General features: G+C 34.2%; 1 protein-coding gene across 1 annotated transcript; it reads right to left on the minus strand.

Moving 5' to 3' along the window:
* Positions 1-13,202: 13,202 nt before the first annotated feature.
* LOC108461958 (myb family transcription factor MOF1-like) lies at positions 13,203-17,536 on the minus strand. Its single transcript, XM_017761955.2, has 6 exons — positions 16,510-17,536; positions 16,348-16,424; positions 16,210-16,246; positions 15,506-15,656; positions 15,015-15,288; positions 13,203-13,770 (listed from the first exon to the last, which is right to left on the minus strand). Exons 1-6 carry the CDS (start codon positions 16,634-16,636, stop codon positions 13,480-13,482), a joined length of 957 nt encoding a protein of 318 aa, XP_017617444.1. The 5' UTR covers positions 16,637-17,536; the 3' UTR covers positions 13,203-13,479.
* Positions 17,537-19,608: the final 2,072 nt, after the last annotated feature.

A 19,608-nucleotide genomic window follows, 5' to 3' on the forward strand; every position in this document is an offset into this window, starting at 1 on the left:
TGTCAAAAAGAGTAATACAGATACTTGAAGACAGGCTTCGGTGTCATGTTCTTGAATTTCAAGGCAGTTGGGAAAGGTATTTTCCGTTGGTGGAATTTGCATATAATAACAGCTTTCATTCAAGCTTGAAAATGGTGCCTTAAGAGGCATTGTATGGGCATAAGTGTCGAAACCCATTATATTGGACTGAACTCAGAAAGAATCAAATTCATTGGGTTGACTTAGTCAAAGACACCGAAGAGAAAGTAAGGGTGATTCAAGATTGCTTGAAAGTGACTACGGATAGTCAAAAATCCTACGCGGATTTAAAACGAAGAGAAATTGAATTTCAAGTCGGTGATAAGGTATTTCTAAAAGTTTCCTCGTGGAAGAAAGTTCTCAAATTTGGTCGGAAAGGCAAGTTGAGTCCGCATTTTATTGGACCGTGCGAGATTACTGAAAGGATAGGGCCAGTAGCATATCAGTTGGCTTTGCCATCTCAATTGGAAAAGATAAATGATGTGTTCCATGTATCTATGTTGCGCCAATACCGATCAGACCCTTCATGTAACAACCCGTTTTTAGGTCAAATTAGAACAGTGGTTTTGGGACCACAAATCTGAAGTCAAAATATTTATTTTATTATTTTAATAAGGCTTACTACATGATAGATTAATTATGTGAAAGTTTCGTTAAGAAATTTTACTATTTAAATGTTTAATTCGATAAAAAAGACTAAATCACATAATGCGTAAAAGTTGCATTCTATTGTTAAAAGTGATTAAATTGCTATGATTTAGTAAATCAAGGGTCCTTATAATGTTATTATACCATGATTAGGGTTAGTGGACATTTATGTCCACGGATTATATGATATTTGATAGTTTATAATAAGGTTATTAAGGTAATTTAGTATTAAATATTTAATTAAATAAAACAAAACCTATTTTCTATTGTCCATCTTCTTCACCACCGATTTTAAGGATAGGAAAAAACCATTGAAGAGTTTTAAGCATTCGGTTGAGTAATCCCTAGCATGTAAGTTCATTTTTACGTTTTTGAGGTCGTTGCAGCTTAATCTAGCTAGCCCGTACCTTAATTTTTGAAATTGTTCATGATTTTGAAATGTGCCATTGTTGAATACTTGAGTTCTTGATGTTTAATGATAGATTATGGAAGCTTCATGATAGTTTTACAAGTTTTATAAAGTGATTTTTGATAAAAATGTAAAATAGGGATTAAGTTGTGAAAATGTAAAACGTTGTAGTTAAAAGTGTAAAAAATAATGAAAGATTTGGGCTGCTAGTAGCATATAGGAAATTCAGTTATCATGGGTTATGGTCTAATTGTGTAATTTTGTATTTTTATGTGTTAATGACTAAATTGCAAAGTAGTCAAAAGTCTAGGGATAAATTTGTAATTTAGCCAAAAAGAATGTTTTAGGCTAAATTGAATTGAATTAAAGTTTGAATGAGTTAATTTGATATCATATATATCAAGATAAGCAAATACCGGAATTAGATTGAGGGAAACGAAAGGTAGACGAATAGACTACGGTTATACGAGTTAATACGAGGTAAGTTCGTATAATTAGAATCGAACTTTTCTATACTTGTAATTGTTGAATTAATGTATTTAATTGAAATACTTGAAATATGGATGCCTTGATGATATATTGTATTCGTTACCTAGCCCCGTTTGAACCATGTGAATTCATTGGATGCGAGTGACGTGTTATTGAGATACCATATTGGTTGAGCTCCTGCATTTGTTGCAAACTCATCACAGCTCGTAAGAGCTTACTGTTTCAGCTTATTGGAGCTTACCGATTCAACTAGAAAGAGCTTACAATTCAGCTCAATAGAGCTTACTGTTTTTAGCTTAATAGAGCTTACTGTTTATCAGCTCAGGAGGAGCTTACCGACCATGACTCGAAAGAGCATGTGTGATGATGAATTGATGGATTACTGACATTGTTCACTCGACTATCCTTTGAAGTTCTAATAGGTTCAACAGGCCTAAATACTATTTATATGGATAAGTTACGGATTATAAGTGTTATTAATGTTATACATGATATATGAATCTAGAATGATGAGAAGCATTGTATTAATGGATGATTTCATGTATGTTTACATTGACTAACATTTGATGAATACTTGTGATTAGGTGTTGGTTAATTGAATTGGTTGCATATTTTTATTGCTTTGATTATGTATAAATGGTAAGTTTAATTTTGAATTATACGGGTTTACTAAGCTATAAGCTTACTCTGTTTCTTTTTCTATGTCTTATAGAGGTTCGTTAGCTCGCTCGTTTCGGACAAGTCGGAATTGTACGTCACACTATCCAATTTTCGATTGGTATTTTGAAATTATGAATATTTGTAAATATGGCATGTATAGGCTAGTTTAAATGATGTTAGTTATGATACTTGATAACTTGATTTTTGGTATGTTTTTGTGTATAAGCTATGCCATGTGATTTGGCTTATTTGGTACCATGTTTTGGTAAGTTATTGATATGTATTTATTAGATGAATGGATATTGCATGATATTAAATAGGTAATTGCATAACAAGTTGAATTGGTACATATTGTATATGAAATGGTTATGAAATGTTTTCCAATTGGGTTATGAAATTTGGTCAAATATGCTTGTGAATGCTTGTATTTATAGGGTGGCAAAATGGCTTTGTAAATGACCTATTTTTGTCCACACGAGCAAAGTGTGTCTCAGCCTTGTGCGACACACGGTTATGTTACACGGCCATGTGTCCCCTGGGGTACCCTACAAATTAAGTCAGTATACCCTACAGGTTTGACACAACTTAGACACACGGGCGTGTCTATTGGCCGTGTGTGTCACACGGATTCACACACGGGCGTGTGGTTGACCGTGTGACATAAGTCAGTATACCCCCTAAATGGCACATGGCCTAGCACACAGGCGTGTGAGGCCATTTCGAAGGATACAAGGGCTAGACACATAGGCGTGTTACCCAAGTCAGTATCCTCTCTAGTATTCACACGGCCTAGCGCACGGACGTGTCCTCGGCCGTGTGACACAAGTTAGTATGTATGCCCTGTTTCCACATGGTCTAAGCCATGAGCGTGTCTATTAGTTGTGTGAGGCACACGACCTGTTTACACGGGCATGTGATATTTGAAATGTTGAAAATTTTATAAGTTCAAACATTTTATATGTTATCAATTTAGTCCCAAATGCATGATTAAGACTTTGTATACTTGATTTAAGTATATAATAAATGTGAAAGAGTTATATTAATTGAATTGTAATGTTATTTGATAAATTATCGTTCTGGACTGAGTTATAAGTCCGGTAATGCCTCTTAACCTATTCCGGCGATGGTTACGGGTTAAGGGTGTTACACTTCACATGTGATTACACCGACAGAGGTTGAGATGCGACCAGATATGACTTATGGTGAGGAACCGGTTAAGATTTTAGGTCGAGAAGTCAAGCAATTGAGAAATAAAAGTATTGCTCTTGTGAAAGTTTTGTGGAAAAGGCATGGGGTTGAAGAGGCTACATGGGAACCCAAGGAAACTATGAGAGCACAATATGTAACACCCCTCGCCCATATCCGACGCTAGGATGGGGTTCGTGGTGCTACCTAACTTAAACTCAACTAACTAAATGAAACTGGGCCTTGAAATCTCAAATAATTTAAAAATTTTCTTTTCATAAACAATCTGCCCCTAACATGGGCTTACAAGCCCAAAACGTTCATCCGGGGTGGTTCGGAACCTAATCGAGAACTCATAAAGAACTTAGAAAAATTTCATACACCAAAGCTCCACACGCTCGTGTCCCAAACCCGTGTCTGAAAACCTGGGCATTCTGCCAAAACCACACGGCCCAAGCACACACCTGTGCCCTATAACCGTGTCATTAACACGGTCGACACACATGGCCGTGTCTCTTGCCCGTGTACTACTAGCATGCACACTGACTTTATGACACGGCATGGACACACGCCCATGTGGCCTACCCGTGTGCTAAAATGACTTTAAAAATTTAAGTGCAGGGGGCGCACGACCATAACACACGCCCATGGGCGTGAGCTGTGTGTCACCCATGGCCTAGACACACGCCCATGTGTCTTACCCATGCGGACAAACTAGGCTATTTCCCAAGCCCTTTTGTCACCCATTTGCACAACCTACACAAGATCATTTCAATATATAAATCTCATCGCAATGGGCACTAATTCATTCATAGAAAGAACATTATATGCATTCATCAAAATGAATAATAGCCATTATTCCAGGCTTGATTACAAAATGAAGGGCTTTTGACTTAAGCCAAAATACATGAACGATTCTCTTAATACAACATCCTAGTATAGCCCTATACATGCCACTTTCAAAAATATAAATCGAACTATACCAAGTATTACGGCTAATAGTGTGATGATATCTCTGACTTTAAGGGATCCTTAAGCTAGCTTGATAACACTGAAAGAATAGGGAAAGGAAAAAGGGTAAGCATAAAGCTTAGTAAGTTGCATGTGAATAAATATACAACAACAATCTCACCATTAGTCATCATACTTATAGCTCAAAGGTAAACATAATTTAACTTACTCATTATCATTTACTCGAGTCACATTCTCTAAATTAAGCTCGTTACTCATGCTTACCATATAGGTACCTATACCACTCACAACATAATTATTCTTTCTTTATCGAAATTGATCTATAACTCTCATCATTGAAACGTTTGGAATACTACTAGATATTCTATGAATCTTCAACATGGGATATATTACCGATGCCATGTCCCAGACATGGTCTTACACTGGCTCTCATATACGCGTGCTGATGCATGTCCCAGACATGTCCTACACTAGCACAACTCTTAGCCGATGTGTGTCCTAGACACGTCTTAAACTAGCTATCTCTGTCGAGGCCAATGCATGTCCCAGACATGTCTTACACTGGCACTCATCTCTATGCCGGTGCCACGTCCCAGACATGGTCTTACACTGGCTATCATAGTATGGATGATGCATGTCCCAGACATGTCTTACACTAGCCCTCGTCTGGATGCTGATGCCATGTCCCAGACATGGTCTTACGCTAGCTCTCATAATGTGGCCGAAGCATGTCCCAGACACATCTTACACTGGCGCACAAATCACCCAATGCCTTGGCACGAATATCCGGTTCGTATCCTAATGTTTCAATGGAATATTTCTATTATCTCAAATATGACTAGACATTCTCAATTCCTAACTCAACAACTCAAACAATATCAATTCAATGGCAATATGAATACAAGTATTAACAGTGTAGTTGTATCATTTACATACAACTTACCTCGGTTAACAAAAAGTACTTGGATATTTGGTTTAGTCGGTTTGCTTGGCCTTCCCCCGATCTAGGTTCTGATTTGGTAAATCTTGATCTATAATAGCAATATACACTCATTTAGTCACTAATTACAATTAGACAATTATAAATTCACATCTTTGGTAAAATAACCATTTTGCCCCTATGCTCGAAAATTGATTTTCATCGAATTTCTTTGTATCTTAGGCATAACTGAACTATTTTTACTCTTATAGCAACTTCAAATTCTCACTATTTTACATGCTTATTAACTATTTTACAACTTATGCAAAATAGTCCTTTTAGGTGTTTTCATGCTAACACCTTTTTCAAAAGTTGTTTATAACACAACTAGGACTCATATTCCTCCATACAAACTCAATAAACATCGCAAATCCTTTCATGCCAACACTCTAAACTCTTGACCATTTTGCAAGATATCACCCTCATTTGAAAACTCATGCTTCAAGGGTCTCAAAAATGGAAAAATCATCAACAAAGGGTGTGGGGATCACTTACTTGTGAGGGCTTTTAGTTGCTGAAATTTTTCAGCCTTCAAAACTCTATTTTTGCTGATATTTTCGGTGGAGAAGAGAGATGGAGAAGAAAGAAATGATAGCTAGGCTTTTAGGCATTAATTTATCACCAAATCATGACATCATCCACCTAATACTTTGACCATTTGCTTAAAATCATTCACATGGCCGGCCAACACTAATAAAAAGGGTAAAATTGCCCTTTAAAAGCCCTCAATTTAAGTTCTTTAGCTATTTAACTCATTTAGGTACTAAAATGCAACTTTTTCCTTTTATGCGATTTAGTCCTTTTCGAAATTGGGCTAGAAAACCTTAAAATTAGCTCACCAAATTTTTCATGCACTAATAAAATCATACTATAACCTCATAAAAATAATAAAATAATTTTTTCTAACTTCAAATTTGTGGTCCCGAGACCACTGTTCTGACTAGGCCCTAAATCGGGCTGTTACACAATACCCAAAGCACTTTACTGGTAAGATTTTCAGGGACAAAAATCCTTAAGGGGGAGAGTTGTAACATCCCGATTTTGGGCCTAGTCGGAACAGTACTTTTGGGACCACAAATCCGAGGCCATAAAATTTATTTTAATATTCTTTTGAGGTCTACAGTATGATAATATGATTTTGTAAAAGTTTTGTTAATAAATTTTACCGTTTGGATGCTTAATTTATGGAAAAGGACCAAATCGCATAAAGTGCGAAAGTTGTGTTCCATTAGCTAAAGGTGTTAAATAGCTATAAAACATAAAATTTGAGGTCCTTAATGAGTAATTAGGCCATTATATATGTGTATAGCTGCACATGAAGTGTAATAAATGAAAAGTTAAAAAGTCAAAAAAATGGGCATGGCTTGGTATTTGATGACACAAGCAAAAACTAATAAAATAAAACAAGTGGCCATCTTCTTCTTCATCCATTCTTAACCGAAAATTTGAAGGAGAAAACCCCATGGAAGCTTGAAATTTTTAGCAAAATAAACCCTCTACATGTAAGTCATTTTGGTGTTAGTTTTTAATGTTTTTGATGTTTTTGAGATCATTGAAGCATGATACAACTATTTCTACCATTATTTTGAGCTAGGGTTTATGTTAAAAAATTTACCCATATGTGTCATGCATGTATTTTGATGATTAATGGAGGATTCTGGAAGTTTGGTGTTAGGTGAACATTTTTTTCTAAGTGAATTTTTCATGAAATCACCTAAAAGGACTTGTTTGTAAAACATGTAAAAATAGGTGTTAAAAATGTGATTTGATGAAAAATGTGGATTGTTATAAGAGGGAATATGAATCGGCTATGCTTGGGTGACAAAGAAATTGGTTGCATTTCATTTTACGAGCCTAGGTGTAATATCCTGATTTTGGGCCTAGTCGGAATAGTGGTTTCGTGACCACAAAATCCGAGATAGAAATAAATATTTTATGATTATTTTAAGGTCTATGATATGATTGCATGATTGTGTGAAAATTTCGTGAAGAAATTTTATGCATAAAGTGCTTAATTTGAAATTTGGGACTAAATTGAATAAATTGCAAAACTTGTGTTCTAGAAGTATTTTGCATAAAATTGAATTAGATTATTAATTAGAGGTCCTTAAAGAGTAATTTTACCAATTTTTAAGTCTATGGACAAAAATTGGACATGGATGGAATTTTGGAAAGTTTAGTAGTAAGGGCATTTTGGTCATTTAGGGGTAAAATGAATTAAAATACAAAATTAAAAGCCAATTTTGCTCATCTTCAACCCCATGGCCGAATATAGCAAGGAGAAACCATGGCTAGGGTTTTCAAGCTTCCAAGCTCGATTGTAAGTCCGTTCTAGCCTCGTTTTAATGATTTTTACGTTTTTGGAGTCCGTAGCTCGATTTAGCTTATGCTAGCAATAATTTAACCTAGGGTTTATATTTGGAAAAATACCCATAGGTGAAATTTGTGTATTTTGGTGTTTTATGATAGAATATGAGGTTTTAAATTATGTTAGACAACTTGTGCTACTCGGTTTTAAGTGAAAACGAGCAAAAGGGCTTAATCGGTAAAAATACCTAATAGTCATAAGTACATGTTAGAGTGAGAATTTGATGTTGCCATAGAAGGAAAAATGATCATCATGTCATAAAACATAAGAAAATAGGCTGAATTTTAATTTACGAGCTTTGGGGCAAAAGTGTAAATATGCAAAAGTTTAGGGCAAAATTATAATTTTTCCAAAATATGATTTTGGGTCAATTTGAATAATGTGAGTCCTAATTAGACTATATTTTAAATGATAGAGCAAGGAAAACTGAAATTCGGGCTAAAATGGGGAAAATACCAAGTTGTGGACGAAATGGTAAAATAGCCATTTTCGCATACGAGGTAAGTTCATATGTAAATGTTGGTAACATAGTTATTATTTTAAATGTTTTAATGTTTTTAAATGATATGATAATTATTATGAAATATTATACTTGTGATAATTGTTTGATAATATGTCAAATTATGTGATATACTTGGAAAATGTGAAATACTACCGAGTATCGGTATCGGCATTCCGTAGAAGATGGTTGAGACACATGATTGGGAAAAAGGTCCCGTTGAACCTTAGGAATGGATTAGGATACAAGTGACATGTCACTGGGATATTTGGGCATCCGAACTCGTTGAGTTGAGTCCGAGTTCACTTATGGATCTGAGCGTCCGAACTCGTTGAGTTGAGTCCGAGTTCGTGAGATGTAACTAGGCATCTAAACTCGTTGAGTTGAGTCCGAGTTCACTTATGGATGCGAACGCCCGAGCTCGTTGAGTTGAGTCCGAGTTCACTTATGGGCGGGTTACATGGTAGCTTGGCTACATATGTGGCACTTATGTGCAAACTTTCCATGTATCCGAATTATATTCCGATGTGTTCAACGGGTAAAGTTCTACTCAAATGGAGGAATACTCAAGATGAAAGGGACGTATTGGTAAGTGTTGTGAAATGGATACTTTGAACAGGTATGTACTTAACCCTCGGGTTGAAAACTCGATATAACAACAATATGGTAAGATGATAAATGAAAAGGTGATATGAATGTCTTGGTGATGATTATGCAAATGATGTTTTATGTTTGCTTATATGGTTATGTTACTTGCTATTTGCATATGAGCTTACTAAGCATTTATGCTTACTCCTCCTTTTCATTCCTTGTAGTGTTGACAAGCCAGCTCGGAAATCGGAAACGGTCGGAGGCACGCCACACTATCTCGTATACCATCTTGACATAATGGCTTGTATATTTTGAGTATGGCATGTATAGCATTATAATCATTTTGTATATATGGTCTTATGATATGGTTATTGAGTGGTATGGAGATAGAAATGCTTGGTAATGATTAGCCATTGGAATGGCTAATCATGATCATATTTGGTATTATGTATGTCAAATTGCTAGCTAATCCATGGAAACCATGAAATAGGTAAAATTTACCATAAAATAGATTCAGACAACAGCAGTGACGTGAGTTTGAAAAATCACTAAAAATAGTAGAAATGGAATTAAATAATGAATAAGTTATGGAATCGAAGCTTGATGAGTCTATTTTCATATGGAATAAGCGAAACAGGTATATGAGCTATATTTTATGAGATGTTTAAATTTTTGTGAAACAGGGCCAGAGCGATTTCTGGATCCCCTGTTCTGACTTTGGAAATTCACCATAAATTTTACAAAGATAATTAGAAGTCACGCTTTATATGTACAGATTCCTTATTGAGTCTAGTTTTATTAGAGACAAACAGCATAGTCATTGAAGCTCTGTACAGGAGATATCTGATTCGTAATACACTGAGGTCAGAGTAGTTGAACCCTGAAACAGGGAGACTTTAACTAATAAACTGTACTAATTGGCCCAACCAAAATTCTAGAAAAAATTAGTAGATATATATATGAGTCTAGTTTCAGGAAAAATTTACGGAATTGGATTTCGAGTTTCGTAACTCGAGATATGATTTTAAAGCGACTGTGATGCAGTTAGCCAGCTTGTCTGGAAATTTTAAAATGAATTGTATGAGCTGTTTAATTAATGAATTAAGTCCGTTAACACCTCGTGTTCGACTCCGGCAACGGTCTCGGGTACAGGGTGTTACACTAGGCGCTAAATTGTAATTATGTGAAAGTTTAGGTGCAAAACTATAATTTTGCAAAAATATGATTTATGGGCTGTTTTGAATAATGTGGCAATTAAATAAGTGAAATTCTCTATTATAGATTAAGAAAAAAGGAGTCCGGGCCTAGTCCGGGGGAAGAGCAAAATCTTGGACTAAATCAATAAATTGTCCATATTTTTGTACCGAGGTAAGTTTGTGTGTGGTTGATACAACTTTTATTATGCATTTAGCACTTAATGTTATATAAATTGTATAATTTTCTCGTGAGTATTATTGATGTTTTTCGATAAAGATTTGAGGTGATAAAAGCCGGTTGAACTTTAGGAATACTTAAGGTACAAATATTATGACATTGGGTTGATGAGATCCCGTATAAGACCATATATGGAATATGGCATCGGCATCAATATGAGTTATCATGTAAGACCATATCTGGGATATGGCGTTGATATAAGATTTCGTGTAAGACCACATCTGGGACATGGCGTCGAAATGAGAATTCGTATAAAACTATATCTGGGATATGGCATCGATGTGAGATCCGATGTAAGACCACGTCTGGGACATGGCGTTGGCATAGTATTGTGTGTATGATAATCCCGAGTATCCTTAGTATTCCAAATGGTTTAACGGGTAGTCCAAGGATTTGTTAAAGATTTGTCGAGGTATGATCATATTGAAAAGGTACAAGTATGTACGCCAATCTTGTAGGTATTGAGATTACGAAATGATGAAACTTCAGTAAGATGAGAATAAAAATATTATGATCTCGAGTTCTATTGAACATTATGTAAATTGAATGAGGTAGGATATGATTACAAAGATTACTAAAAATGAGATGAGTCAGGTTATTTTATGTATGTGTAGGATAATGCATATTCTTATTGCTTATTAATTACATGCAAGCTTACTAAACTTTATGCTTACTCCCTCTCTCTTCCATTCCTTTGTAGTATCGCCAAGCTAACTCAGGGATCAAAGGACGTCGGTGGATCGTTCACACTATCAATTGGATCTTTTGGGTATAGTTAGTCTCAACATTTTGAGTATGGCATGTATAGGGACTTGGTCTTTGGTTATATGCCATATTGGTCTAGCCAAATGTGTTGGCTTATAATGACAGTTGATTCATTTTATGTATGGCCATGAGATATGACTCATAATGATTATTGAGTTGTAAACCTATTCATCCATGTATGTATGTGCCAATTCTATTATGATATGGCCTATGGTTATTGATGATTGAATGTTTATGAATATCTTGTGTATGTATAAGATGGTATGAAAATGCATGCATACAAGTTTAAGTAATATTACTTATTCGTATATGCATGTTGGTAAAATTTGATTTGTCATATTAGGGAGTTTTAAACAAGTATAATGTGATGAGAAGTTGTCATGTATAGGCTATGTTATGAGTGTTAAGGTATCATTTCAGCCATAGAGGTGTTTGTACAAATAAGGGTGACAAGTGGCTTGGAAAATAGCCTTAAAGTCGCCTACACAGGTAGACACATGGGCATGTGTCTAGAAAGTGTGTGACACACGGCTCGCCACACGAGCGTGTGATCCAGCCGTGTGTCCCCTGCACCCTAATTAATGCAAAAAAAAAATGCTCAGTAGTAAACACACGGGCAGAGACACGACCGTGTGTCTTCGCCGTGTGAGAGACACGACTTCAGGACATGGGCGTGTGCCCAGGCCGTGTGAAGTCTGCACCTGATTTTAGAATTTAATTCACCACACGGCCTAAGAACAGGGGCGTGTGCCTTGGCCGTGTGACCTTATTTGGTTGATGACGTCATAGTCAGAGAGTTACATGAGCTGAAGACATGGGCGTGTCCCAAGCCACACGGGCGTGTGTGACCACACAGCCTGCCCACACGGGCCTATGACTCTCCAAAACATGAAAGCTTTCTAAGTGTTGCAAAAGTTCCGAAAGTTCCCGGTTTAGTCCCAAATCTTTTTCGATGTATGTTTAGGGCCTCGTAGGCCTGTATAAGGGATGTTAAGTATATGTTTGAATGCCCTTAATTGGAACAAAATTTTATGGTCCGGTTTTCGTGCGTTTGATTGTGTTAAAGTACAGTAATGCCTCGTACCCTATTTCGGTGTTGAGTACGGGTAAAGGGTGTTACATCACCATTCCCAGACAAATGGTATCTCCTATAAATACACTCTAACTTGAAGAGAAAGGGATCTTTTTCTCCTTACGAGCAAACCCTAAGCACTTTTACTCTGCAATTAGCCCTCTCTACCCCCATATCAATCTCCTTCCTCCTTTTGTACTTTTTTTTGGCTCTCTGCCTTTTTAGATAAATCAACCTCCTTTGCACTACTACCTTATCCTCCCTAACTCTTCCCTTGTTGAGACTTGTATCAACACTAACCATTTGATATGTTTCATCATTCATAAAACTCAACAATTTTTCAAACAATTGAAATATACAATATATGAAATTAAACAACCATTTTCTATGAAAGATTGCTATACACAGCATTCAAACATCTTTTTATACAAGAAATTAAATCTAAAATACAGTTATGTTTTCTTTTCCCTTATTTGTACGGTAGTAAAAATAAGTTGTTAGAATTTTATTTTAATGCGATAAATAAACGAGAAATTTAATGCTTAAAAACATTCATTTTGATTCAAAGATGATTATATTTTATTTACCATAATTCTTATTAAATTCTCATGATAATTGTCATCATTTTTGAAATTTCTCACAATGTTTCTTTCACCCACTGTTCTTTTTATCATTATAATATTAAAAGGAGAAAAAAGATAATAAGGTTTAAACCCATATCATTTAAATATAAGATGTTTAATCATTATAATATTAAAAGGAGAAAAAATGATAAACTTTAAATTCTTGTTATTTAAATGTCAATCCAAAGTTCTAACTACTACAAGTAAGTAAATGAATGTTAATTACCAGAGCTTAAACTCAAACCATTTAAATGCGAAAAGAAAAGCGACTTAAACGTCACCCAAAATTCCTTGTGCAAAACATTTTATAAAATTTAAATTAAAATATGCCAATAAATCGTTATGATAATGTAAAATACAAATCCATTTGTTTTTACTTGATACCATATTATATACATTCATTAACTATATAATTGTTAAAAACCTTAAAACATTTATAAAATAATAAAACGTTAATATAAAAAAAATGCACTACAAGAAAATACCAAAATTTTCTCAACCAAGTATAAGATATATTTATTAGCCATAATCTAGTAATATATTAAATGAAAATGAACCACCCCGGCCCATTCCTCAATTCGATCTTCGCGTTTAACTATTATAACGATACGTAAATCCCTATGAATTCAAAGTCGGTACATTTCAATTAATCCAAAAACCTGGATGATCTCCAAAGCTAAACTTAACAGCTTGATTAACATCGGAAAAAGAACAGTGAAAAACGATATATATATATATGCCTGAAAAGAGAATTAAAAAAATTAACGTCAGTTGCCACAAAGAGCAATGGATAGATCCAAGTTTATACTACGAAGGGTGCACGAGGAGGAGCCGGAGCAGTCTTTGTAATTAGACCCAGACACCAATGACAATGCCTCGCTGCTGCTGCTGATTTCGCTCTGCGAAGATGGATGGTGCAATGACAGTGACAATGATAATTCACAACCACCACCTTTGTCTTCTACTTCATCGTCTTTCCCTGCATGTCTCCTAGCGTTAGGGTGGTCGTCGACATGCTTGCCTACATATTTGTGATCTTCTACATCTACCTCGGAAACCTGAGAGATTGAATTTAAGTATATTAATAATTACAGCTGCATGGACTTTTATGTTAAAACTTGAATGCATGATGGACTCTTAAATTCAAAGATATCAGATGGTTTTAACATTCCTGTGTAAATTTAATGGAAAAGAACCAGTTACAGTATGGAGAAACATTTACTACCAATACAGGAAAAACAGATGAGAGAATTAAAAGCTCGGTTGAATAAGGACAAATTATGCTGTCTCACACTTGCGTCCGGCACATGAATAAGAGGATATAACATGTAAATATCCTTTAAATAGATTGAAAAACATAGAAAATATTAACTATACTACTCACTCTCACTCGGGACAAGTATTGGAAACCATGAAATTCAATAAAGTGAGGTGTTGTAATACTTTCTAACCTGCAAAGACCGTTGGTTTGAAAGAAGTAATGTCTGGTCCAATGCATTTAACGCTAATTTTTGAATTTCCATTCTAACCAAACCCAAAAATGGAGGGAAGTGGGGGTCCCCTATTCCTTGGAAATTTAGAATTACAGTGGACCACAGTATGTAAACAACCCCATCAATGACAAGGTTTTTAGGTCAAAAAGCCAGTGTTAATTGCTAACCAGAAAAGAAAAAGAAAAATCCCAGAATTTCTCTTTAATGAAGGGGTAAAGGGAAAAAGAATTTTAAAAAAACATTCTTTCCTTTTAACTTAAGATTGAGAATATGCTTATTCTCAGTCTATATATATACATCGCTGACACAAAAGGAAAGGACACCAAGAAAGAAAAGAAGGAACTTAATTAAGACAATTTTTAATCCTTTTTGGCTTTGTTTCACTCATTCTTTTTTTTTTTAGTTCAATATTGTTTCATTCTTTCTTGTTTCCTGTGTGTTCATCCTCCTAATGAGAGAAAAGGGGGAATATTATATATACATATAGATAGCTAGTTTTCAGTGGTGTAGTGCTTTTCATGAACAGGACGTGTTGAAGTGAAAACACTATGAAACTAGACCCTATATTTTTGTGAGGCAAGTAGGGTTAGAAGACATGGATATTCCCTGTTACCACTGGTCATAAGAGCCAACATTGAATGTGGAAAGTGGAAACTAGCATATATAAAATCAAGTCGCCTTCCATGAACTGATTGGAACCAAACCCAACATTACACTCAAGCTCATAAACAAAAGCTGGCAAAATAAATATATAAAGAGAAAACGAGAGGGAGAGAGAAAAAAAAAATGGTGGTGTTTGGCTAGTGTACCTTAAGGAAATCAGATTCTTCCACTGAATATTTGAAGGAGTTGAGATTGTAAAGATCATGTGGCAGAGAGAAGGTTGTGGATTGACCTTGAGCCTGAGGGTGAGACTGGGTGTGTTCCCATATGAAAGCACCATTACCTTCCTTTATTCCTTTATAAACAGCCATTGTCTGCAGATAATCATCATAAAAGTACGGATTTGAGACTCTCTCACATACTCCTTGGCTGCATTGCAGATTCTGATCAGAGATTGAACTCTTGGTCTCGATTCTAGCTCTGAGGCAAAGGAGGTTTAAAAAAAAAAAAAGATAATGAGAAACGAATTTTAGAGAGGAAAAAATTTAAAAGAAAAAGAAAAAAAGGTAGTAGCAGATAAGAAAAGATCATGCAATATACTATCTTCTTTTGTTTGTTTCTTGCACTACACTATCAACTTTTCTTTTTTTAAGTATATGAAAAGTCTGTACCCATGGGGGAATAAAGCTAAGCTGACCTTTTTGAAGGAAGAGGAGAGTGGATCAAATGAGAATCTGATTCTTCAATGGGCTTTGAGGTTGAGTGAAAACCCATAATATCATTTACATCATCAACACAACCATCATGTTTCTCAAAAGATTGTCTTCTTTGATGGGTTGAACTCCTATCTGTGTCATTTGACAGACCCCAACACAGAAGTTTCAATAAATAAATAAATAAATAAAAACTTCATGAAAGAATAATAAGAAAATTGAAAAAGAAAAGAGCCAACTAAGTTATGAGTTGGGAAAGTATGCATGCATATTATTTACGAGATGTTTGTTCAGAAAACACTTGGAAACAGCTGTAGTGAAGGGATGGGGATGTATGGGTTTCATCAGATATGCCAATAGAGGAAGATTTGGCAAGGAAACAAGTTAATGGCTGTTCACATCTAATTTGGCATCAAATGGATAAGAGAGAAAAGGAAATAATAAATGAAGTGGTACATCTAGGCTTTTACCAAAAATTATGTAAAGAAGGGAGTATATGATCTTGGATCCTTTATACCAAAACACAACCATTAGAAGAAAGTATCATAGAATGATATGCAAACACACACACACACACACTGATGAATATAGAACAGTTAGTTCTATAGTTAAAAACTGAGAATTGGAAAAGGTATTTGGGGTATAAATTAGAAAAGAAAAAACATTTTTTAAAGAAGAGCTAAGATACCTTGTCTGCTAAGATCACTTCTCATGCTCCGATACATCTGGTTAGAATGTAAAGAAACCCATGTGAACAAAAATGATCGAAGGGGAAGAGAAAAAAAGAAGGAATTTGAAAGCCAGAAGGGAAGAAAGAAAGATGAACCTGAAGGTGGCTTTTCACATGTGAAATGGTGAGTCCTTTCACATCCATCAGTTGAAGAACAAGTTTCGGCGTAGCTTCTGGCAAGTCGAAACAAACAAAAAAAAAAGCCATTATTTCAACTCCAAAAGAAACAAGCTGAAGAAGAAGAAAAGGGAAACTTACTGTCTTGACCACCAAGCCTTTCGATAGCTTGAACAAAACATTGATGAAGTTCAGGTGTCCATCTCAAACGAGGCACCTTTGATCTTATATACTGCCTCACTGCACCACTCCTCCCACAACTGCCCATTCCCTTCTATGTTCCAATCTCCTAAAAAAACTCTCGTTCTTATGTTCTTTAAAACCCTCAAATGGGAACCCCCCCCCCCCAAGGTATATCCTTTGAAAGCTTTGAAGGCTCTTAATACGATCACTAGCGATAAACAAAGAAAAAAGGACCTATGTTTCAGGTTTTAGTGGTAAATATTTTTATGATAAAAACTCCTGGAACTGGAAAACCCTGGGTTGTTTCAATGTTGTTGGAATTGTCTAGGTACAAAGCAGCAAGAAAGACACTAAGTGCAGAAGCCCCTTGAAGAAAAAGGAAATATAAAACAAAAGAAAAAGGCAGAGGAAAGAGAACAAGAAAGATCACGAGGAAAGGAATAAGACGAACAAGGCACTGTAAAATTCCTTAAGAAGCACTGATAATACCTGCAAACTGCTGCCTTTCTTCTGTTTCTAATACTCTCTAATCTCTGCACACTTTCAGAGATACACAAAATCAACAAAGACCAAAAATAATATTTTTATATAAGAAAAAAATTTCATACCCCCCAATTGAATTAAATAAAAAATAATGATAATAAAAATTAAGAACTCTCACGAGTTCTCTGATCTGCCTTCCCTGAAATCATTACCCCTATACCCAACTGCTTTACATTGACCTTTTGCTTCCCTCTTCCTGTATATAATATAGAGCCTATAAGCTCTATTTTCCATACAAAAAGAAAAAAAAGACAAAATATTTATGTATTTATTTACTTCATATATTCCTCTATAATACTGCCAACTTCCTCATCATCACAAAAGACGCCATGAGTACATATTTATATATATTTGTATTACTATCATAATTTTGTATACTTTTTTGTTTCTTTGGGACAGATTTTTTTTTCCACAACACGGAAAGTGACACGGTAAGCGCACCCCTTTACTGTGCTGTCTTAAAGGAAAAGCTTCCATCCTGACGCTTTTACCCTTGTTTTCAAATGGTAGTTGTCTATTATATGTTTCTTGTTTTTTGTTTTAGTCAATTTGACCCAATTTATCATTCTTATCATTAAACATTTCTGTATATAAATATAGTCATATTAATAATCTTTTATTTTAAATAATTATTTAACTCAATTTTTTTTTATCAGGATTCCATGGCACCTCCTCCACTAAGGATGTCCTACTGCCCTAAATAACTGTAACTTAGTGGAAGCCTGAAAATTATGATATATAAATTTTAATTTAATATAATTATATATATTAATAATACATATTTTATTAAATCAAAATTTTATATATAAAATTACATAAAATTAAAAATTATATATAAAATTATACATTACATTAATATTAAATCAAGTTTAATATACATACCATTTTAACTATTATTAGTAAGAATGGTTTTTCCAATGTAAAAATTACGGGTTTGGATGGATAATGTCTTCTTTATATGAATATTTCGTTAATTAGAGGTCAATGGTTTTGGGGGAATTGTATACTGCTTTAGTTGGTATTGATAATGTCTTCTAACATGAAATTAAGAGTAGTATGTTACAAAATTTATTTAAAAGGTTGCCTCTGATAAGATAGTTATTATAATGGAAGAGTGGAGACTAACCTAACCGAGCAAAATAATGTAAAACCGCAGAGTGTGAAGTCTGGTTGGGTAATGTTTGAATCATATTGGAACTGAGTTTACATATAGTATTGATATTTTATTTATTTGTTTAAGTTGAATGTGTAAATAATTAATTCGAGTTTATTTAATTAAATAATTTATTTTTAATTTTTAAAATATACTTTTTATTTACTATTTTGTAATTTTGTATATATACTTTTCTTTTACCACTAGAAGATATTTTTTGTTGTATTAATTTTTTTTGGTAAATATAAATAATCGGTTTAATGATAAATTTAGCTATTAACGATGCATGTTTTGTCAAAATAGTCTTAATTATATTTTTAAGCCTTTTTGGCCATCAACCTTTATTCTTTTTTCAATCTTCTTTCGCTAATGATTTAATGAATAAATTCAAGGTTCAAATTTTCTTTTCTTTCAAAAATTTCAATCTTTCATATGTTTGTTTCTCGAGAAGTTTTTCTCTGAGTTAATTTTTTAAATAATTATGTTTATTTTCTTTAAATTAAGAGCTTTTTTAATTTAATGTATTATTTATTTATTTTATTGATTTTCCACATGTAATTATCTTATTGGATTATCTAAGTAATAAATTACATCTCATTAAAAATATTTCACATATAAAATTTCACATTATCCCTTTAACTTTTTTAACAAGACTTTCATTAAATCATTAGAAAAAGTAAATTGAAAAAAAAGAACAAAGGTTGATGGTAAAAAATTCAAAAATACAATTAGGACCATTTTGACAAAACATCCAAACGTAGTGGCCAAATTTGTCATTAAGCCTAAATAATTTAACATAAATTTTATATTTATTATATAATATATTTATTTTTCATATAATACATATTGCATAATACATAAAATAAAATCAAAATTATAGCTCGTAATAAAATAAAAATTATAGCTCGTCTTTTTTTTTTAAGAAAATAAAGATAAATTAACTTAAGTGTAGTTACAAGTTCTCACTTCAACACTAAAACTTCCTTCTTTGTCGCCCTCTACAAGGCAAACCATTGCACTAGGGGGTGTTTGAAGATAATAGCCTCCTATGAATTAGAAATCTACAGCTTAGCCAAAGCATCAATTGTTCTATTAACACCTATCACAATATGGCTTCTAGCAACTATCCAAGACCTATGACAAATCATCCTCAAATAGTGAAATAAAATGTCTTCCCCATCCTCATTATTCTTCTTTTGCAGCAAGTTAACAAGCAGTAAGCAGTCACCCTCCACTTCAATGTTCTTAAAACCCAAAGCCCATGCTAGCTTAAGACCTTCAGTTAACGACTAAGCCTTAGCTTGGATAACAACACAAAATCCTATATTTTGATAGTAGCCACAAATCCATCGATCCTCATG

The sequence above is a fragment of the Gossypium arboreum genome, chromosome 1 (assembly GCF_025698485.1).
Source record: "Gossypium arboreum isolate Shixiya-1 chromosome 1, ASM2569848v2, whole genome shotgun sequence".
Taxonomy (NCBI): Eukaryota; Viridiplantae; Streptophyta; class Magnoliopsida; order Malvales; family Malvaceae; genus Gossypium; species Gossypium arboreum.

Bases quoted from the DNA above. Each gene is read 5' to 3' on its own strand.
- LOC108461958 (XM_017761955.2), bottom strand. From the start codon at position 16,636: ATGGGCAGTTGTGGGAGGAGTGGTGCAGTGAGGCAGTATATAAGATCA. The intron at 16,247-16,347 runs GTTCATCTTTCT...CATTCTAACCAG, and splicing joins ATGTGAAAAGCCACCTTCAG to ATGTATCGGAGCATGAGAAG. The intron at 15,657-16,209 runs GTATCTTAGCTC...CAAATGACACAG, and splicing joins AAGTGATCTTAGCAGACAAG to ATAGGAGTTCAACCCATCAA.